General features: G+C 40.5%; 1 protein-coding gene across 1 annotated transcript; it reads left to right on the forward strand.

The window, feature by feature from the left end:
- Positions 1–23,088, forward strand: ywhaba (tyrosine 3-monooxygenase/tryptophan 5-monooxygenase activation protein, beta polypeptide a). Its single transcript, XM_026167310.2, has 7 exons — positions 1–168; positions 8,399–8,559; positions 10,737–10,877; positions 16,258–16,381; positions 16,477–16,640; positions 17,992–18,087; positions 22,380–23,088. Exons 2-7 carry the CDS (start codon positions 8,407–8,409, stop codon positions 22,434–22,436), a joined length of 735 nt encoding a protein of 244 aa, XP_026023095.1. The 5' UTR covers positions 1–168; positions 8,399–8,406; the 3' UTR covers positions 22,437–23,088.
- The last annotated feature ends 237 nt before the right edge of the window (positions 23,089–23,325 follow it).

A 23,325-nucleotide genomic window follows, 5' to 3' on the forward strand; every position in this document is an offset into this window, starting at 1 on the left:
GGTTGCCGTGGATACTGGCGGGGGGAGGGGTGGGGTTAAGAGGAAGCGGAAGTGTCAGAGCAGGCGGAAGTGGTACTGCCCTGAATACCCTGAGCAGCGAGCGGAGGACGGCTTGACAAACTCACATCGTTGAGAGAATAAAATCGGGATTCCTAGTACATCTTAAATGTGAGTTCACCAGCATATTACTCGATTATCGTCTTATAGACAGTGTAAACACAGTCTTTCGTGGAGAGGAGCAGTCCGAGTGGTAGCCCCATTGCCTGCCTCTGCGGCGGAAGGTGCCTATTGTGGTCTGGGGCTGGGGGCGAGGGTTTAGGCCGAGAATGTGGCCGGATAACGAGAAATAATCCATAAAACACATATGAGCGGTTGCCTCTGCTCTCTATGCAGTTATTATACCACTGATCTTTAATTTTGAAGGCCCAGAATGAGATCGATGCATGCGCGATCCGCGGTCCCGTGAAAGGGGGGGAAGCGGCACCAAGTTTGGCCATTTTGACAGCTTAGCAACCCCAGCCGTCGCGAGAGCTCAGACATTTTAGCAGTCAGTGCTAGCTACATGGCGCCGCGGCTAGCGACAAACTAAACCGCAGACGCTATCTGCCATATGACGATCGTAATATCTGGCCTCATTATTCGCAGCATGGACTGGAAAAGACATCGCGATTATGGATTGTCTTTAAACGAACTCCGTCATGCCGTAGTGAAACGATATGGAAGCTAACCCACCCTCCATATTCCTTGGGAGTCTCCCCTCAAATTCGACTTAATTTCAAGATCTTTCGATTTTATGTAGCTCGATTAGGATAGTGAAGACATAGAACTAATTAAACATTAAACTACGTAGATTATTTGGCTACCGGTTTTGGTGTAACCTCGTCGGCGTTCAGACTGAACTGGGTCAGATCCCCTTAGCGGGCTAGGCTAACCATTAAAGCCAGTAAGCAGCCGTACTGTTTAGCTTCCATGCTAGCTGGCGGTAATCTAGCTCTCCATCTTAAAATTCCGCAGGGGAATGCGACAAGGAGGGCGTAACTGCTAGCAGGCCGACTCAGCGCTGTTACCTCAGTATTCGTGCCCCGAGGCCGTTTTTAAAAACGTCCGTGTCAGACTCTTTTTGTCGAGATTATGGATTTTACTCGGTTGGGCGTGTGTCGGTCCAAAGCTGAAGATGGTGTCCCTCGATTTTTTTTATTTTTTATTTTTTTAACGATAATTGTTTAGCTAGGTGGTTCAATAACAGCACGGCAAATGCAAAGCACGTTGGTCGTGTGCCAGACGATTGTAGCTTGGACTGAGTTGGATCAATGTCAAGCCGATGTGTAGCTCGCTATGGCGGTAAAGCAATGCGTCATTAATGCGCTTGTAATCGCGACCAGCGGCATTTTACCTAATGCTAAGTGCTAACTCGTGCTAATATGTCATAACACAGCTGTGTGAATTACGATGCACGATAGACCTGGCAATTAAATTGAGGCGGAGCCCCGTTTTAGTGTTTGTAGGTAATGCAAGCCATTACATAATATCTATCCTTTGTATATATAAAAAATAATAATAATGACACGCCTTGTTAGGTAGGAGTATCGTTTCTACACACAATCAAACAGTAATGAACCATGTTTGACACACCTGGTACAGAAATGATCCTCACATCTTCCTAAACAAGAACAAAAATTGTCCTATTTTTTATATTATTTTTAATTAATTGGTTTTAATAAAATGTCTATAATATCAGACATTGTATCCAGTTCCCATGACAATCGCTACAAAACCCAAGTTGTTTTCAGAACCCTACATTCTTAACAGAATCAAATCATTTCAATGTTATATCTTAAATTCTACTATTAGTATTTTAGTTTTATCAGTGTTATTGGAGAGTACAGTGAAGATTAAACAGGAGTGGAGGAAGACATCAGCAAAGGGTCTTGGATTGGACACGAACCTGGGTCCTGGGATATGGTTGCCTGCTCAAACCACTGAGCAAAACTGGTGTCTTGAATCAAATTTTGATGAATTATGAAGTTAACATTACTTTTGTTAATATGCATTATGTTCGAAACACATTAAACAAAATAATAGCCAGGAACCAATACTGCAGTCTGTGTCCTGGTGTCTCATCAAAAAAATAAAGTTGCTTTCCTGTGGTGCGTGTTAATACAAGTACATCAGCATCTGGCACCTGAATAGGAGATTTGGTAATGATAGGTGGTGGTGGTGGGGGACTTCACCCTGCCAAACACTGTCACCACCTAAATCATGTGTTTCTGTGACCACCATCAGTGATGAACATTAATTCATCAGTTTTATATATCAATTATGATTTTGGTTTTGTGATAATTAGGATAAAAAAAAAATTCTGCTATGAGGCTCTTGTTTTGTCTTTTATTATAAATCAAAAACAAGTTTGACCTTGTTTGCTTTTTGCCCCACCCTAAAACCCTAAAATCACTGTTTAGATCAAATTCAGCCAAGAAGACTGGGTGACCATCGAGATGATATGAAAGTTCTAAAACGTTTGTGCAGGTGAACCTTTTGTTGTATGCAGGGTTTGACTCTCTAAACTTGTAAGCTTTTGCCAGCATGCTATCGAATTGTCGGTTTGTCATCGACTTCAACTCGCCGTCGCTCCACAAACCATGAAAGTCCTCAGAATCCACTGCAGCCTTGGCTACCTCTTCCTGTGTACAATCTCAGGCGTGTAGACACTACAGCCTGGAGGTGACTGGTGTTCAGCTTCCCACGAGATGATCCTGTGTCCCTGACATTGTTAACCTTTTTATAAAAATTATAATTATATTTAAAGTTGCACAAATCCTGTTATAAATGAATGATTTCTGTTATAAATAACTATTAGACAATTAAGATTATAGTAAGAGTATAGTTAACTCAAATATTCATGATTATTATTTTTTGCCTTAATACGGCAACCCTGTCAGGACCCACTCTGCAAAATGTTGCAGCTCCTTTGGCTTAACTTTTGAATGCCATTTGAATACATATTTTTATTAAAAACATTCAAAGTTTTTTGTATGGATTTCACACTTAAAACACCAGTCGTCATATATTCTGATGTTGGTTAAAGTGGGATTTGCCAATGTAAAACAATTATACAATTATATTACCCATGTGTCAGCCTCGACAAAACGCTGGTGAATCTAGAGGGATCACATTTTTCCTTCAACAAGTGTCCTGATAATGGACTGAATGGGTTTCTGAATTTATAATGATCATAATGGTCTCACTTTTTTTTTTTTTTTTTTTTTTTTTTTTTTTTTGGAAAACTAATGGAACTGTGCTCAGCATCAGCAGATAATTGATTTCTGCTTGTTAGCCTTTGAATTGGCGCTCGATACGTGCTGTTGGTGCGCTCCCTGTCAAGAGGCCTTTAATTACTCAGCAGAAGAATAGGAGTGGCCGTTTAGTTGTGAATGAATAGCTGAAGGTTTGTTAGATTTGTCCGCTCTCCTGCTGTGACGTTTAGAGGTACTCATTCCTTTCATATTTTCACAGTAGTTGTTGTAAAGATAAGAATCTGGTATTGAATTTTCTTTTAAATCATCCCTATAGATTATATTATACATTTCCTAGATACTGTATTTAGGCTTTAAGTGTGTTTTTTGGCAGATGCCTTTCATTTATTAACAAATACCAATTTTCAGACTGGCAGTTATGATTGCTTACAACTAAAATACAAGTGTTAGCGCCTCACGCTAGTCATTTTTTAAAATATTATTATTTATTACAGTTTGTAAGTTTAATAGGAAACAAATTGACTTACTGTTTGGTTGACTAATAAACATAAAATACCTTTTTTTTTTTTTTTTTTTTTCCTGGAATCTGAGCTCCATTCAACAAAAAAAAATGCTAACAAAAACCTAAAATGCTTCCTTATGCATAATTGTTTGTGCTTATTCTTAAACATAAACAATTAAAATGACTGAGTGTGCAAAGAAATCTGCATATTGATCGGAGTGAATTAAATTAGGGAAAGCGTTAAAGCAACTAAACCACTTAAATGTAGAAGTAAAAGAGGGCTATTTGTTTCCACAAATGCCTCAGCACCCTCTGGTGGCAGTGAGGTAAACTGTTACATGTTTTTAATATCATAGATTAAGATTTGAAAAAAGTACACAGAATGTTGCCCCAACTGGGTTATTTTCTTTCTTTCTTGCTATTTTTTTTTTTTTTTTTTTATATAAAGAAAATACTTATTAGTAGAAGACAACCTCAAGTGTCCTTTGCTGTGACAACACACTGTTCTTAAAACAATGTCATTCCTCATGTGAAAAGAGAACTAGTAAGGCAGGCTACCTGGAACTTTGAAGGCGCTACTTGTTTAGATTGCTGAGATAGCTTCTGTGTACACAGTGTCCTCTATTGTCATGTGCTTTACCAGTCGCAGTTCAGCAGTAGGGTTGGCCTGAAGAAGTGAGAGTCACTGCTGGGGAAAAAACCAAAATGACATAATACCTTGTACCACTGGAAGAACTGCTAAAATCACTGTACCAAAAATGTCTGTATTTTATGGCTTAATTCTAAAGCTAATAGACATTTTTGGACACATTTGCATATATATGGCCAAAGAATTCTCAAGAATTTATTTTTTTTTTCTTTTGGTTACACATTTCAAAACTAACTAGAAAAAGCCAGTTAAAATAAATGAGAAATACTATACCTAGGCATTTATCAAAGGAGGAAAGATTCAAAATTAAACAACATATTTTTGTATGTGACTATGTGAACCTGTTGGAGAATAGCGGTTAATTTAAAGGTTAAATCTGAGTTAAATGTTTTCAGTCAATGAGGTTTGAACCAGGTGTGGGGGCCCAGTTTTGCGTCAGTAATGAGCGTCTTTCAAAGTCTGATCTTCACAACATATTATTGGAAGGATATATAATTCCCCGTACAAGATGCATGTAGCCTCGATGTCACCCAGCAGTCAGTGAAGCCTTGAGCTAAGCGTTTTTGAAACCAAATCTTGGGATCGAGGGGTAGATGTGAAATTGGTTGCGTGACCTTTTCATGAATCACAAGGTAGGCGAGCTCTAAGGTGCCCTGCCTTGTCTTCCTTTTTGACACCAGTGGGGATGGTAATTTGCAAAATTGATATTATCCTGTTTTAGAATGGTCTTGTAGCTAGTGATTGAGAATCTAAACTCATCGGGAAAGTTTTTATTGAAGTCACTGATCTGGCAAGCTGAAAGGTCAGTTACCCATGAGCGTGTACACAACTGGACTTCTTTTTGCAGCTGGACCAGTCGCCTCCTGCTGGTCATTAGAAGGAATTCAGGTTAAAGGAACTTTATCTTTGGGTGCTTTTTTTCAAACCCAGGATTTATATTTATATATTCCATAAGATTATTATAAAAAGAAATCGAGCATCGTTAGAAGTACTCTGATTGTTAGGAGCATGAGACACTGAGTTTAATAGACGTCAGAAACGAACAAAGACTAGCTTCTAGTCTACCAAAGTCGTCGTCTTGTTTTGTTCACCAGAAGACTTCACAGAAGAAAGCTGAACAACAATGCTTTGCACTTTTCCTCATTGGGATGCATTGAGGAAGCTACTTCTGCCCAAAAACTGCTCTGTTGCTGTCTAAGAGTTTGCTAAAGCCCCCGTGGATGAACCACAAAGACTTGTTTTTTTTATTTCTTTTTTTTGTTTAGGTTTTTTTTTTTTTTTTGACTATTGAGAGACAGAGAAGAAGGAACATAAAAACGTAACCTGTAAAAGTAGGGCTGCCACAAACGATTATTTTGATAGTCGACTAGTCACCTATTATTTTTGCGATTAGTCGACTAATCAGATCATGCGTCTATTGGACGTAAAACTACAGCTTATTGCACCAGCAGCATCTGCTCTTATATAACTATCATTAGCTTACAGCTTGAACTGTTTAAGGTATGTGCTAACTAAAAATAAAGACAAGATGATAGTTTATTAAACTTTTAATGAAATTTGCAGATTGTCTCGAAGTTTAATAAACTCGGCCGTCTGTTCTTTCTATGTAAAATGACAGGACACTGGACTAAATTCTCTATCATTTCACACTTCTGTTTAATCAGTTCTCTGTTTGACATTTATTCAGCTGTGTAAAAACTTGCGTAACGTTAGTCTCAGCCAAACCAATTTACTGAGGAACAAATAAAACTCTGAAAAAGCCAAACAATAACATTTTTAAATTATCTGAGCAACTTATATATCACGTTTAACCTGAAGTGAAAGACCTCGGGGGTTTGAAAATGATGTGCCGGGAGTTCGCTGTTCTCGCCGGCTCTAGTGAGCCTCTAGCTATCGAGCTGGTGGATAACAGACGTCTCCGAAAAAGTCGGAGCACCTTTGCAAATATGTGATGTCTTGATAAACCGAGCAGAAGTTTGCACAGCTACATTCTCGCCTGAAAATATGTTAACAGTTTATTTTGTGACCCAGAAAGAGTAATAAGAGTAATATTAAAACTAAGCAGCTGCCGCCATTGTTGAAAACTGGAATTGGCTGAGCCGTGCTATGAATTCTGGGATAGGTTGGGCCACGAAGGATAAACCCGACCCATCCTTCAAATCTGGGGACGCATTTGGGGGAGTCTTCGAATTTGGACAGGCTTCGCCGCGTCGCTGTAATGTAATTGGCCTACAAATGCGGCCTCCGAAGGATGCGGCCGCTAAATTAAATCCTAATGGAACAATGAGTTTTCAATTGGAACAGAGGAATCTGAGGAAATCTGTCCACAAACAGGAATTGGGTCTTCCAGCAGGACCACCCCCAAAGCACAAGGTATCCTATGCCCTCCCCGTCCAAAAAAAAAAGTCAGAGCTGTTGTGTTAAGTATTTGAAGCATACAGTTAGTGTATGGAAACCCACTAACAACCCAGCATTGGCGCTACTTTACACAGGAATGTCTTTTTTACCGCACAAAAACCGGTGTTACTCGTGAAATGGAACTGTCTTGGGAGAATTGCTTTTGACCAGAAGAAAGAATTCAAAAATATGTCCACGCACGCTTAAAACAAATCTCCTAGAATGGTAATCTCTATCTGATGAATAAACTGTGGCAGTTACCAGAAAATTACTAACCACAGAAACATGCCACAGTTTGAGAATGTTGGGGAGAAATAGGATCTGTGCTGATTTGAAATGTTGATCGACAGTTCCAGACTGAAATCGGTGCCAAAACTGTGTCGACTAGAAGTCGACTCGACAGGCCGAATTGTTGACAGCAAGGCCTAATTGTATCTTCAGTGAGTCATTGTTGGAAAAACACATGAAAAAGTCCAAGTGAGTGCTAAAAATGTTTTATAGGCACCAGATCTAAAGATACTTTACAACCTGCTCTTTAATTTAAAATCTGAGCAGTTGACATAAAAGCCAGTGTTAAGCAGAAAACAGCTCAGAATAACCGAATAAATTCAGATGTCTGTTTTTGTGGCCTGCTTTCATCTTTGATATTGAATTAATGACAGTAATTCTCTTATTAGACTAGAACTTGGTTCAGAATGAATTTGAAACCATTTTAATGATGTGTTAATGACATCAGATCTGTCAAAAAATAACTTGTAAATCTCAGATTTGGTTTTATTTATGGTGGGAAATGTGAGAGAAGTACAGTAAATAAAAGTCCTCTGCTTGTGGCATTTATCATAGCTCATATTTTCTTTGCCCTCCATAGGGAAACCCTCTTTCACAGCGAGGTGAGAGGTCAGGTAAGCTCCAAGGATGCTAAAACTGAAAAGAGAGGTAGTTTTGAATTTCCCTCTGGTAGATAACTGCTGACGGAGCTAAAACTGTAGCAGCTAAGGCTGCTTTGTGTATAAATGTGTTTGTACATTTTACTGTTGCCGTGATGGTGTAGTCGTGTTTTCCTTAGCAGTTTAAATGTGTAATGGTTAAGTGCTTAAAGCTCATTGTGGCAAATCCAAAGTGTGATGGTGTAGATATAAAAGGCGATGATGTGGCCTACTTAGACCTACAGATTCATCTGGAGAGTAGAGCAGCCCTCGGGGATGAAATAACGGGGAGCAGCCATTTCGCTGCAATTGAGGTTTTGACATTTTATGAGACATTTTATTAAGTCTTTGCCAGTATATCCAACACTCTCGTATGTGACGTTAGGATGCGCTAAGTGCGATGATGTGGATTCTCTTTGCTAGTGGGTTGACCAGCTTTTTACACGTTCCTGTTTTCTTGCAAAGTGGCACCTGCAAGTGCAGTATTCTAGCTATCACATCTGCTATTTCTTTCAGCTTCTTCGATATGTTCTGCTCTTATTAAAAGCGCTGATTTCCACACCTGTTTCTCACAAGCTCTCTATCTCTGTATAGTTTCGCTGCCCATTTCTGGTCATAGATGAAGAGCTGCAGCGGTGAAGTCCTAACTCTGGTCTCCTTCTTCTTGCAGTCTAAAAGATGGATAAGAGCGACCTGGTGCAGAAAGCCAAGCTGGCAGAGCAGGCCGAGCGCTATGACGACATGGCGGCTGCCATGAAGGCTGTGACAGAGCAGGGCGCAGAGCTCAGCAACGAGGAGCGCAACCTGCTCTCTGTCGCCTACAAGAACGTGGTATGCTATCAGTCTTATCATTTGTGCGTGGGTCGTTTTGATATTCTTCTTCTCCCCGCAAACCTGTAGATCCGTGACTCCCAAAGTGTCGGCCACGGCCCCCTGGTGAGCTGTGAAAGTATTACGGGTGGGCCGTGAGAGGTCATTTACAATGAGTATACTATTATAAATTCAGCTAACTGAAAGGTTGATACGATTTTGCTCTTATTATTGATAGGAAAATGTCACTTTAAAAATAGCTTTATTTTTTTGGATCCCCCTTATTATTACAGAGGTTGCAAACCTGCCACTGCCCATCATCAGTGGTGACCTGTGATTTCAATGAAAAGCTAGATGACTATAGGAATGATTAATGGTTTTCCTTTTTATCCTTATCACTTATCTATGCTGGATAAGCATAGGAAATTGAGAATTTAACAGTGTATATGCTGAGATTTGTTTTCACTGGCAACACTGTTGGATTACAAGTATATTTGATCTGCTCCTGCTCTGCAGTGAAAATGAAAATTAATATTTTGTCAAAATTCTTCAAAATTTGATCTTTTGATAGTAAAGGTTTGTAGCTAAAAGCCCAGATGTACTCCTGACCATGAGGCTTGTTCACTTCAAATTTCAATTTTTATTTATTTTTTTGTTATTTATTCTCCTACGACTCACAGTTCAAATAATAGCCTTGGTCTTTCCAAGTTATATGATATATGGTGTTGAGTAATCACCAAAATACTGTACTGACCAAATTAATTGTGATTGTAACTGCGATATTCAAAACTAAAATGCCGATAATAATGGATTAATTTGACAGATTGTATCATTTTCTGGAGACATTACACTCGTAGTGTTAATGAATTCTTTTGAAGTAAAAATCTGTCATCTTTTGCAAAAGGAACCATAAAATTCTGTGTTATGACTTTATAGAGGAGTCTCTTTGTTCTCATGTTTAGTTTGTCACCACAGCACATTATACAAGGAAAGTGTTCTTTGACCCCATATGATCTTAAAAGCAGAAAGAGCGCTTTCACAGCTCAGCGATAACAATACATTTATAGCACCTATGTCAGCTATAAACGAGTCCCTCCCTTCAGTCCTCTGTTTTTAAATCATTCTCAGAGATTTATTTGGAAACCTTTACTGTAAAAGTTTTGGGTGGCCGAATATTTTTGAAGTTCAGCATAGCCATAGTGTAGTCCATCTTGGCACGAATCAGTCACTAAAATGCCAACTCGTTCAGCTCTAAGACTGTTCTTAGCTGTGCATTTTACATTTAGTGGTTTTTATTTTTTTTCTGTAAAGATTTTGAAGTTTGAAGCACAAATTATGTAAGAACAGCCAGAGGCTTTCCTGCACTGCCGCTCTGTTTATCATTGGGGTTTTTCTTAAAGCTTGCCTGCACCAAGTAGTACACAGTTCAGTTGATTTTGCCTGCTTCAACAGCAACTGCAGCAAAGTGGATAGTATATATGTGTTTAGTTCGGACGTAGGAAATAAAACACTGCAGTTCAGACTGGTTTCGTCTGGTTTTGCAGTTAATTTTGTGAACTGTTATTCAGTGACAGACTTGGAAAAAAGATATTAATTAATAAAACGATACAAGACAATGAAGGTGGGATAAATGGAAATGAAAAGCAAAAAAGAAAAAGCAGTATTATTAGCATTATTCATCTAATTTATTTTCAGTAATCTCATTTCAGCTCATCAGTTTTGATGCTGTGATTAAAAAGACTTGTGATTTCTAACATTTTAGAATGACATTAATGACTTTGTGCCCTGATGATTTGTTGCAGCTGTTGATGTCCAACTATGTACCAAAACTATCCAAAATCAACCCTGAATATTTGCATTTTTAATCATGGTTACTCAGATGCCCGCATCAGTTGATGGGCAATCAGCATCTGCTTCAGATTCAGCATACTCTGTGCAGATATCAGCCTGTGCTGCAGCCTGATAGTCACTTCTTCAGAAGAGCAAATACACGCCACAATGTGCAGATTGAAACCCAACATATCAAGAAAATGCACAGGCATCTGTTATGTATGGTAATGCTTTAATCAAAGGTGCATTGTGGCCCCGAATAAACCTTAGATATACTTAAATTCATTCTCATTTAGTTGTAGATCAGATGCAGTAAGATGCTGTTTTTTAATGTGACTCCTTCTGGTTTGCATTGTCTTTGCTAATAGGTGGGGGCACGCCGTTCATCCTGGCGCGTCATCTCCAGCATCGAGCAGAAGACGGAGGGGAACGAGAAGAAACAGCAGATGGCCCGTGATTACCGCGTGAAGATCGAGGGTGAACTTCAAGAAATCTGCAATGACGTGCTGGTATGAACAAGAGTGGGGCAGAGAGGAGGAGGGTGGGGGACGAGGAGTTGTGAAGGAACAGTGAAAGAAAGGAGAAAATGGATGGTTGTGATGATAGAAGGAACGGCAATACTTAAGAGAAGGCAGAAGATGGTGAAGGAAGGCACACTGTAGTTGATCCCTTCTGGCTGTCACATGGTGCTACTTGTGGAGATGGTACCGGTAATAACGTAGCTGGCAGCTGTTGAGAGAGCTGCCAAACAAAGCTTTAATTTTCTTCTCGGTTTTTTGCTTTGCTGCCCCACTTGGCACATTTGATTAATTTTATTTGTGTTCACTTTTCTATAGAAGAAGCTGTGCACGCGCACGTGTGCTCCAAAGGGGGGATGGTGTGGGCAGATTAAGCTGTGTATTACCCCCCCATTGTTCTTAAGATGACACAGCTTGCCCATTTAGCAGTGCTGTTAATACTGCAGTGCCAAGTGACAGTAACCGTGCGTACTCCCAGCAAATTAATATTGAGCGGTAACCCCATTGACTAGACACCCTTCTTGAATCTCACATGGACTTTGTTCTTGCACAAGATTATTTTTATGATCTTGTGTGAAAAAGTTATGCATAAATGTTTAGCCAGGCAGCTTCATATCAGTTACTGCGTGTTTCTTTCTTCTGAAACTCTTGACCACTGCGCAAAGACATCATGGTCCTGCACAATCCCAGGGAGCTATGCAAAGTGTTTCTCAGATAAAGTACTTGCAAGTAATCGTGGTAAAATGCCTTATGAACGTTCACGACAAGAATGAAGGTCATTAGTGTGCTAATTTAATGCTGTAGGGTTGTGCCACATCATATCGTACATGATAATACCGGTACAAATTTTTACGTGACATAAAAAGGCTATATAGCACTATCATTGCTATAACAATGCCTTGAGTTTACAGTCCCTCGAGTTCAACGACGAGACAAGCCCAAGCATGTCTAAAAGCAAGAGTTGTGTATCAGTTTCTGATGATGCTTTTTTTTAAGGTACTACATGTACTTTTTACCACTTCCAGCAAACCACCACACTTTGCCAAGTATGGAGGAAATGTTTCGCCGCTTGAGGCAAAATTCCGTCAAGCTAAATATTCAAACAGTTATGTGATACTTCAAATTTCCAGGGAAAACACTAACTGCTTACTTTTGTGCTTACATTTGACTTATGCTGTATCATTGGATGTAATGCTGTGTCACTACTAGTGCACTTGAATACTGCCCGTTTCAGTAGAGTCACTCTTCCAATGAGCAAGTGTGCTTTTATACAGCAGTTACCTGTATATGTTAGGGGTGCAACGATACAGAAAATTCACGGTTCGGTTCGATACTTTGGTGTCACGGTTCGATTTTTTTTTTCGATACAAAAAATGTTCATGCCTTTTTAGTCATTTATTAAAATTATAAATATATATTTTAATTCAAAAGTACAGTTTTTAAATGTAATGTTGCTGAAACAAATATAAATATCTGATTGAGAAATCACTCATCTTTGGAAAAGAGAGTTTATTACAGAGAAATGGCTCTTTCCAAAATAAAAGCTATACTATACGCTTCTTCTGGGCTATATTCTCAGCAGCATATTAAACATATCAGGTCCCCATAAGGAGAATCATGTGCTAACGGCTGTCTAAATGACTCGGGTAAAGTTTGTAGCATGCGTGCTTGTTGTTTTTGTCTGCTTCCGCTTGTCTTTGCACTAGGATGATGTCGGTGTAAATGTGCAGTCATATTCGTTGTGTTCCCACTAGTGCTGTCAGCGTTAATCTGAAATGACGTTAACGCCACAACACGGCAAATCTCCGTTAACGAGCTACCGCGGATCACCCCGTGCGTGGGGCTGGATGGCGTCAACACCTTAACCAGCAAACTGCACTAACGCAGTAGTTCCCACCAATGTAATTGAGCATTGCGTGGCACATCCGACATACTGTTTTACTTTTGTCCATGGCGCGCTTACCTTCAGGGTCATACTTCACACGAAGACCAAAATAGTTCCAAACGCCAGATCTGAATGAGGGTGGGGGAGGTTCAATTTGCCATGTTGCAACGAGCTTAGCTTCTGTCTTGCTAGTTTGTGCTGCGCTCAGTGGATCTGCGCTCGACAGTGCAGCCTAGGCGGAGTAGGCGAACGCAGATCCACTGAGCTCTCAACACAGACAGCATCGTCAGAAGAAAAGTTGATAAAATAAATAAAAAATTTTAGTATTGTTCGATACATATGCGTACTGAACCGAAAGCACTGTATTGAACGGTTCGATATCGATACATGTATCGTTGCACCCCTAGTATACATGCAGGAAATCTTCCTCGTGATAATGTCAATGAATACAATTACCGAATTCTGGGTCATTTTGGTTCAAAACCATCAAGCTGAACGATGTGAATCAGTTGAACGACAGTCCATATGGTGCCTGTAAAAGAGCAAACACAGAAGATACTTTTGGCTGCTCCCAGCAGGTAGCTCCACATGTTTGATTTGGCAGTTTTTACACTGGATGCCCTTCCTGATGTAACACCAGAGGGATTTGTTTCCTCCCAGCATCTTTTACTTTTTAGGCAAACGAACTGGAATAACATTTATTAATTTATCTATTTTTTTCAAGTTACGGCTTGTCCCACTTCTTAAATATAATTTATAACAACCAAAGTGCATATAATAACAAAAGTGACCTGTGAAATTGTACCAAACAGAATCAACCCAATATACTGGGTATAAGCCAACTGCTGATGTTGTTTCAGCAGCCCAGAGTGAGTTATGTTTCCATCACACTCCAACCTCATAATTTATTGTTAGTGCAGACTTCAGATAAAGGATGGCTGAAGGAAAATACAGTAATTGTGTCTGAACCTGAAGTGACCTCATAGGCTTCAAGTATCCTCATTTGTTTTCATTTTCAAACACTTGGAACGTTAATACTTTTGCCTCAACTGGAAAGTACTTTCGGTGAAGCTTCCTGTATAAATAAAGGCCTTACTCAGCTGTTCAAGTGTCACTTTAAAGGAGCTGTTAAAGTGTTGTGAGAAATTACAGTTGTTTTTTGTTTTTAAACACTTGTAGCAATAAATATGACTTAGGCCTCACTGTCAGGTCCTGACAAGGCTAGAACATAAATTGCTCAAGGTCAAAGCAGCTCAAATTTTTTAGCGCATGAGCAGACTTCTAATAATATCTTCAAGGTCAAACCATCTTCAAGCCTCCGCAGTGATGTGGTGCTGTAGGAATGATGGGAGAAAAGGATGGGTAGAGACATGCTGTCCTTAAAGCAGCAGGAAGCTTGGAAGGGGAGAGCTTTGATGCATCCACGGGATGGAAAAATATGTCAGTAACCCTGACCTAGAACAGCGTACCACTGGATCATCATATCGCATCATATTGGCTCTCCAAGAGTAGTGTTTTGTTGTAAGCTGAAATATGAATTCTGCATTTTAAAATTAGGTGTATTTGTTGCTAAAATAAAACGTAGGTAACCTGATTTAGCAACTGCTGTGGGGAGTGGACGGGCGTGCTGCAAACTTGAAATGCGGAATAGACGGAGCACTCGCTAACCTTGTGCAAAGTCATCAATAGCCAAAGGCTTGCCAAAAATTACATGTTGTTCTTCATTTTGTTTTTGATGCTGAACTTATCCACAGTCACTGCTCAGTTTTAGTTGGAGCGCCAGAAGAAAAACACTTACTGGAAAATCAGCTTATTTATTTATTTTTTTTAAATTCAGTTTTGTGACTTTTTTTTTCCTTTTACAGGAACTACTTAAAAGAGGCAAATCATTCTTTAGTTGCTCTGTCATCTCGAAGTTATCAGCTCAGGATCACATGTAGGCATTTCCTCGCTGTATTCGCTCAGAAGTCAAAGCGCCGAGTGCAAGTGACTAAAGTTAAAATGGCTACCGCCCCTATATCATGTCTACATGACATTCCCAGGACAGGTTACTGGAGTCAGCAGATTAAAACAGAATCATTGTAATCACTGAAACAAAGCTGACCTCAGTGAGGAAGAGGCTCTGGGGTAAAGTGAGAGCTATCACATGGTCAGAGTAAAACCCTTCTTTAAACGATCAGATGAGGACAGCAACAGCGGTATGAACCGTGACACACATGCTTGAAGTTGGTGTCACCCCGGCAGCAAACCTGGCTTTCTCTTCTTTTCAGACAAAGAACACATTAATAAGCAGGTGGCCCAAGGCACTGGGACACGGCTTTATTTCTTTCGCACAGAGGAGTCTTATATATGTGATAATACAGAAAACACAATTAATTACACCCACCATGCCCATATCTAGCTCCACTTTTTTTTTTTTTCTCATGCTTTAGTAGAATGGCTTCGCAGGATTTCCAGCTCAAAATAATCCCCATCCGTGTTACCCTCATTTCATCCTCTTCTTTTTGACTCCAGCTGGTCTAGCTCTCCTCCTCCTGATTCTGATTGGCTTCTCCTCATAAATAGGTTTGAACATCAGGTGGGCGGGGCTTCTGTACTCACTACCAGAGTGGTGGCGATCGTATGAGGGTGGGAGATTGCCGCTTTTATTGAGATCACACAGAGGCGAGAGGAAAAAACCGAAGTGAAGTTGAGCATTTGGCTCACATGATTACTTGTCCAAACACTGACCTCATCATGGAAACTTTGAGCACTTTGAACATTCGCATTTGTAGCAGTACAGTATATGACAGCTAGTGGGGAAAAACATCATAGCTCAGTAATATACCATGCATATTAAGGAATAGCAGTGTTCTTAAAATAAATCTACTGGATAAAAATGAGCGAAAGTACGGGTGTTGAGAGAAGTAGACCTTTTGATGTATTCAGACAAGTCAAACTTTTTAAAGGCTTTACAGTTTTCAAACATTAGCAGTAATTTTTAACTAAAAAGAGAAGCTGTCTTCAACAGAAAATCTATCTACACACACACCTGGAATGGTGGGATCAGCAGAAGCACAGGTAGCCATCAGGAAATGGTCAGATACAGTTACCAGTAATCCTGCATTTGAAAGGTGTGGATGGGGGTAGTGAATTTCTAAAGCTATTCGACAAGCACGTGTAAAGAAGCGTCTGGCAGCTTGATGCTGTTAGTGATTGCCAAAGGACTGCCTCCATCCATTATTTAAATGTGTAGGATGGGAGAGTCAATTAAATGAGTGTAATTGAGGTTCGGGTGTTTACTCTTTAGCTGTTGGTAATGGTGTTTGTATTCATCACATGTTTGGCTTTAGCAAAGGCCGTAATGCAAATAGACTGAGAAATATTAGCAAAACCCTCTGTGTTCAAGGTGTTTGTTTACTTTCCACTCGTGTGTCTTTATGTAATACTCAACCTGTAATGTCTAAGTGCAAAATGGAAAAAAAACTTGTCATCTGTCTGTTTCAGAGCCTGCTCGACAAATTCCTCATTCCCAACGCATCTCAAGCGGAGAGCAAGGTGTTCTACCTCAAAATGAAAGGAGACTACTTTAGATACCTGTCAGAGGTGGCCTCTGGGGACTCAAAGAAGAGTAAGTAGTCTGAACGAACCTCTGATATATTTAAATGGGAAAGATTGTTTACCTTTTCACACAGCACGTGATAACTGGTCATTTGTGTTGTGAAGATACGGTGGAGAACTCTCAGATGGCCTACCAGGATGCCTTCGACATCAGCAAGAAGGAAATGCAGCCAACACACCCCATCCGGCTGGGCCTAGCCCTCAACTTCTCCGTCTTCTACTACGAAATCCTCAACTCGCCCGAGCAGGCCTGCTCTTTGGCTAAGCAGGTTGGTCTTTAACACTTTATTTACTCATGTACGATGGCTGAATTTGCATTTTTGCCGTTTTTATTGAAATGCAGATTAGACAGGTGGTCCTTCCTCCACTGAACAGTCTGTCATTTAACAGTCATAAGACACATGGAGTCTCACCAGCTCCTGAGCTCTTCCTCCCAGACAAATACAGCCATTTACTGCTAAAACCAAATTTTGCTCTATATACCACTGTTATTTTGAAAACTAATAATCAGGATGCAGTTGAAATGCAGATTATCAGCTGATTTAATTCACAGTTGAAGAATTGGGGGCTAAAATATGGAACCAATGACTCCATCAGCACTGGGTTTCCTCTTTTATGATCCTTTTCGGGCCTTTACTCTCAGTCAGCCATTTACACAGTATTCCCCTTCTTTCTCCTGAGTTGCTTTTGAAGTATGCTTTGGGTCATTGTCCACCCATTGTGTATTGCTTAGCACACAACAGTCAAACTTTGCTGCATTGGGCTGAATCTGAGCAGAAGGTCTAGCGTCCAAGTGTGCGATCGTTCAGAATGTGGATTCTTCTCTTTCCGCCTGTGGTACAGGTTATCTCTGCTTCACTCGTCTGCACTCTTCCAGAACTTGCCTGGCTTTTTTAGGTTTGCTTGGGTCGGACTGACACAATTTAATCAAACGCTGAGCATGAGGCTCCATGCAGACGCCCACAGCAGACTTCAAGTGAACTTTAAATAACAAAAACAACCACTCGTCCACGATATCTGCGGCTGGGTGTGTGCTTCCTGTACTCTACAGGGCAATGGTCTACAAACCTCTGTATTTTCTCCTTTGTGGTCTTTTCCTTATTTTTTTGACTGGGATAATGAAATGTCTACCTTCTGGAGAGTTTTCTATAGTTGGCTTTTTGGTATGAAAGGTGTTTTTTGCTATTGAAATGATTGAAACGATCCTGTGATCATCCACCATGGTTGTGATCAGTTTCTTTACATTTGTGTCCCAGCTATCTTTCAGTGGATTTGTTTATTTTGACAGCTGCTTTCAGCACGTTGTTGGTTCATAGCAACAGCTTCCAAATATCACAATTGGCAACTGCAGATGTTTTACTTGCTTAATGGATCAAAGAAGCATCAGAGAAATGGCTCACACCTGTCCATGAAACACCGTTGAGTCAAGTTCAATTTGGTCCAGTGCGATTTATTGGAGCTAATATTAAAGAGCTGTCCTCAATTTGGATATGCTATATCTTTCATATAGCTGTAATTCATACATGTTTTTTTGGGGGGGGTTTTTGTTTTGTTTTTTAAGCTTGTCTCAGTGAAAACAAGTTTTCAGAAGGAAATTAACCAGTGAACTTCTCCCTGCAGGCTTTCGATGAGGCAATCGCCGAGCTCGACACCTTGAACGAGGACTCGTACAAAGACAGCACGCTGATCATGCAGCTACTAAGGGACAACCTCACTGTGAGTATACCTGTGAACAGGTGTCGTTACTGAAACTCGATGAGTTTCAGGATTAGAATTAGAAATAATTAAAGGTCTCTTAGAGGAGAGTGGCACAACTTGTAATTGTTGAGTGTAAAACATAAATGCGATGTGATTCACAGACACTGTTATATCGGGTTTCCTGTTGGGTATGGTTGGGACAAAACTCTGCTAAAGCTCAAGAATGCAAATCAGAGTTCACATCAGTGTTTCAACTCCAGCTGCCATTAAATCCTGTTTCACATTTTTTTTTATGTGTTGGCCAACAACCGAGCACACAGCACCGATATGCAGCTTGCAGCCACTTGCCAAGGTTTTGCTCTACTCTCTTTTCTTCTGCCAGGATCCGATGGCGAAGAACAACAGTGTCGATGACTGATTCATCATATTACCATGATCACAGACTCACAGGCTGCATTAATTTAATGCTACCTGCCAGCAGGATACTGATGATTAGAAGAATATGTTGAGTGGAATTGTTTTTCATTCATATGCAGCAACGTTTACACATTGCTGACTGTTGCACATCAGCCAGCAAATTTAAGTCTTTAAGCTTGGCCGTCTAGAATCCACAAATAAAAATGCTGAAGTATATTTGTGTGCACAATACACATACTACAGCATTGCTTGTTCTCTTTTAAACTTATAAGAGTCACGCTTACCAGGGATGCACCAATCAAGTGTTTGTAGTTCCGATCTGATACGCTGGCTGGATCGCCTGCTACAGCCTCTTCCTCACAGTTAGGAAAACGGATAATTAACACTGGTATTGATTGTACCTCTTCTTATTTTTAACACGGAACCAGGCTCCCCTTGAACAAGTAAATTTACTAAGTTTTTGTTTGTTTGGTCTTTTTTTTTTTTTTTTTTTTTAATTTAAATTGAGCAAATGAATAAATGAGACCAAGCCACAGGATAAATAGAGGAGCATAGAGCTGGTTGGATGAATTGGCTCTCTATCACAGATATCCGGTCCAGTTTTTGTGTTTGTATCTGATCAGTGCATCGCTAATCCGGCATTTCTGCCCACTCTGTGTTTTAAGTGATATACCAATCAGCCACAACATTAAAACTACCTGCTACCTATTGTTTAGGGCTGCTTCGTGCCACTAAAACAACTCTGAACCATTGGAACATGGACATGAGGTTGTCCTGCGGTATCTGAGAGGTTGGCAGCTTATCCTCTGGGTCCTGTGGGTCGGGCGGTGGGGTCTCCGTAGATCCGGGTTTGTTCTAGTTCATCCTGAAGATGCTTAGTGGAACTGGACTCTCTCTTTGTCGTGTTCCTCGGGCAGTTTTTGCTGCTTCTTCTCCTTCTCCTCCTCTTGTCAGAGTACCCTTTCCATGAGAGGTGTGCTTGGTCTGCAGTAATATTTAGGTGGGTAAGTGCCTATCAGCGTCATTCTGAGATGAATGCCAGGACCCAAGGTTTTCCCAGAACAAGGATTAGTGGGAAATGAGACTTTGTGGCTTTAATATTGTGGCTGGTTAGTGTACAACCAAATTTTTATTTCAAAGGATTATTTTTAGGATTCAATAGTTGCAGAAATATCCAAAAATAATTGTAAATCTGCAATTGAAGGAAATGGGTTAAAAATAAAAGAAATAAACGATAAGGATGAGATCAAAATATATATGAAAACAAAATCAAATGGTGTCATGTATGTTGATCTGAGCTGTTATTTATTTATTTTATTTTATTTTTTCTTAAATACTGGGCCTTGGTTCAGACCACAGCTGTCGAACTCCAGGCCTCGAGGGTTGGTGTCCTGCAGGTTTTAGATGTGTCCTTGATCCAACACGGCTGATTCAAAAAGCTAAATTACCTCCTCAGTATGTCTTGAGGTTCTCCAGAAGCCTGGTAATGAACTAATCATTTGATTCAGGTGTGTTGACCCAGGGTGAGATCTAAAACCTGCAGGACACCAGCCCTCAAGGCCTGGAGGTCGACACCCCTGGTTCAGACCTTCAGTTCATTTTCTGTCTAAAACAAGCTGCTTTAGCTCCTCTCTTTAAGTTAAAGTTTTTCCAATTGTCTGCCCCATGCAAACAGAAGGTGAGCTTCTGTGTTACTAGCCAGAGATGGTTCAAGGTTCTTTATTTGTCACATGCATAGTTATACAAGTATAACACACAGTGAAATGTAGATGTGTGCCTCAGAGCAGTGTTTCCCAACCTTTTGAAGCCACGGCACATATTTGACATTACAAAAATCACACGGTACACCACCAAACAAAGATGCCACAGAAAGCATATTCATAATTTTCCCCGTGTACCAGGTATAGTGGACTTGGCTTGACATGTCCCCAGTATCCTTTTTTTTTTTTTTTTTTTTTTTTTTGGTTTTGTTTTGTGGACCACTACTCAGGCTATGGCCTTCATCTGGGCTAAATTTCTTCCAGGACCCGGGTACTTTCTCTTTTCAAATATTTATCTGTTGCTGTTAAGCGCTGCGTTCACAGCATGACTATTATGTCATTTGTTCTCCGTCGTCTTGTTTTGCTGGCAGTTGGCAACCCACTTAGGCTACGTTCACACTGGAGGCGAAAGCGCATCAAATCAGATTTTTTTTTTTTTGACCCTATGCGACCCATATCCGATCATGCTATGACAGTGTGAACGGCACAAATCCGATATTTTCAAATCCGATTTGGGTCACTTTCGTATGTGGTACTGAATCCGATACATACCCGATGTTTTAGAAAGAGACTGCTGTTTGAACGGTCAAGTTGCATTAAATCCGTCTTTTACATCACTGACACAAGACAGACGCTAATTATCAGCACTGGAGAAGACATCACGAACGCTTCCTGGCCATCCAGTGTAGATGTCAGTGAAACTGTTGGGAAGACAACGTGAACATTTTATTTGTACTGTATAATCTGCAGATTCTGACAGAAATCTGCAACTATCCTTTGAAGCACCGCTCCTCTCTTAAACAGCAATAAGGATAATTATTAGTTTATCTACATTATTATGTAAATAACAAAATAACTTAAGCAAAAATTGGGAAACGTGAAGTCCGAAGTCTTTATATTAAGGGCCATCAGTCAAACAATACTGTTTACTCTGGGTCTAAACAGAGCGCGTTGTGTGTTACATCTTCTTTCGCGCATGCGGGCCACTTTGAGCGTCCACACTGGAGGACGTTTGCTGTCGCATTTTATTTGCAGTGTGAACGAGCAGACAAAAAAAATCGGATTTGATCAAAAAATCGGAATTGAGCATCAAGACCTGCAGTGTGAACGTATCCTTAGCAGATCGTTGTACTGCCCTCTAGAGGAAGAATGTAATTGTTCTGCCCGTTACTCACGCTGATCGCTTAGAGTACTAATCAGGTGGAACCAAATAATCTTCCACAGCACACCTCATCATTTTCAAGTGGTTGGGAAACACTGCCTCAGATGATCCGATAACGGGTATCCACTCTCTTCGACATCAGTACAGATCTCCAAGAGAACCACTCTGAGTGTTTATAGCAGCCTGGCGCCTGAGCTTTTTCTTTATAGGGATTACTCTTACATACCAAACCTCGTTATTTGAAACGCTGGCCATGTTTAATTAGAAGATTCACCATTTATATTTATCACAAAGGGAAAACCACCTCAAAGGTCACCCTTTAAGTTTGGGAGTGGCTCTTTCATTATCAATTGGTCATCAACTCGTTGCAGCTGGTGTTAGTGCATTTTTAAGCACCTCAAGTGTACTTGAATGAGCCCTAATACTGTGGTTCTTTCAAGAAGCTACAATTAAGTGTAATAATAGAACAATTCTTGGCAGCCACAAAACTCAGAAGTAAATGTTTTTGCCTTCAGTAAAGAATGCTGTTCTTTATGACTCTGTTTTTGCCCTTGAACTGTTATTATCATGAGGGGAGCTTGACACAGGGATTTCTAAAACCGTAATAATGACAAAAAGATTGCACTGAATAGATTCCTGCTCCTGAGCTGCACCGAATCAGGACTTGTACGTTTCCCCCTTGCAGATCTGTGTATTTATATGTAGCAGCTATTCTGCTGCAGTATATTCACTCCTGGTTGTTGAAAAGCTTTCTGGGAAGTGGAGTTGGAGTGAACTGGACTGGAGGAGAAATGGTGAAAATAAAAGCAGATGAAGATGGACTACCAAAAATATCTCGACAGCATCACGAAACACTTGTTAGAGATGCTCACGCTGAGTGTTTGAAGATGCTCAAACCTTCTTTTGTACCTCGCAGTCTGGAAGACGACACTGAAAGATGTCTCTCTCTCTCTTTCTCTCTCTCTCTGCAGCTGTGGACATCGGAAAACCAGGGAGATGAGGGTGAGGCCGGCGATGGAGAGAACTAGAGCGCACTTCACTGTTAACCCATCCCCACACTCTTCTTCCTCTTCCTCCTCCTCCTTTTATCTCTCTTCCTCTTTCTTCTCTACTTCCTCCTCTTCGTACACATAAACGACCCGTTCATTCCCTCGTCCCACTTTTTCAGTCCCAGCCTCCCGACTTCCCTTCTGTATAACCAACAGCATGAATAGTACCTGCCCTTCAGACAAATATTAAAAACAGATATGAGAGGAGGACCCCCCCAGAAAACTACTCTTTCACCCCCACCATTTAATCCATCCCTGTCACCCTCCCTCGATCACGGCACTCCATTGCAGGCCAGCAACTAAAAACCACTGGCCAGTCTAGTCTTATAGCACGCGGGGAGGGTTTTTATCCAGAACCACCAAATAAATTAACGTCTCCTAGAGTCGACATTCGCCTCTTATCTTTCTTTCTTCATTCCACTCTTCCCCTCACTTCCTCCTTCCTAACATCTCAGTCCCTTCCCTCCTGACCCCCACTCCTCTCTCTAGCGAGTTAATGCATTTATATAGTTGTCCATTCCTTCTGTTTTGGCTTTTCTTAGTGTACTGGCAAAAAATGGCTGGTTTTATTCCACTTTAAACAAAAACAAACAAACAAAGGTTATTAAACTGTCCATTTATTTTCAACAAACACTGTGATTGCTTAGTTTTTCCTCCACCTTGCCACCAAGAGCCCTTGTTTGATGGCAAAATCGATATTGAGCTGGGATTGGGGGGGGTGGGAGTGGCGGGTTGGGGGGAGGGAGTGGGAGTGGGTTGTGTGTGTGTTTCGGGCAGCAGTGAAATTCTGCTGAGGTTTATACAGAAGGGTCCTCCTTACAAGGCTGTATTGTGACACTGACGAGTCTAAAGAGGGGGAAAAAACCCC

This window comes from Astatotilapia calliptera, chromosome 5 (assembly GCF_964374335.1).
Source record: "Astatotilapia calliptera chromosome 5, fAstCal68.1, whole genome shotgun sequence".
Taxonomy (NCBI): Eukaryota; Metazoa; Chordata; class Actinopteri; order Cichliformes; family Cichlidae; genus Astatotilapia; species Astatotilapia calliptera.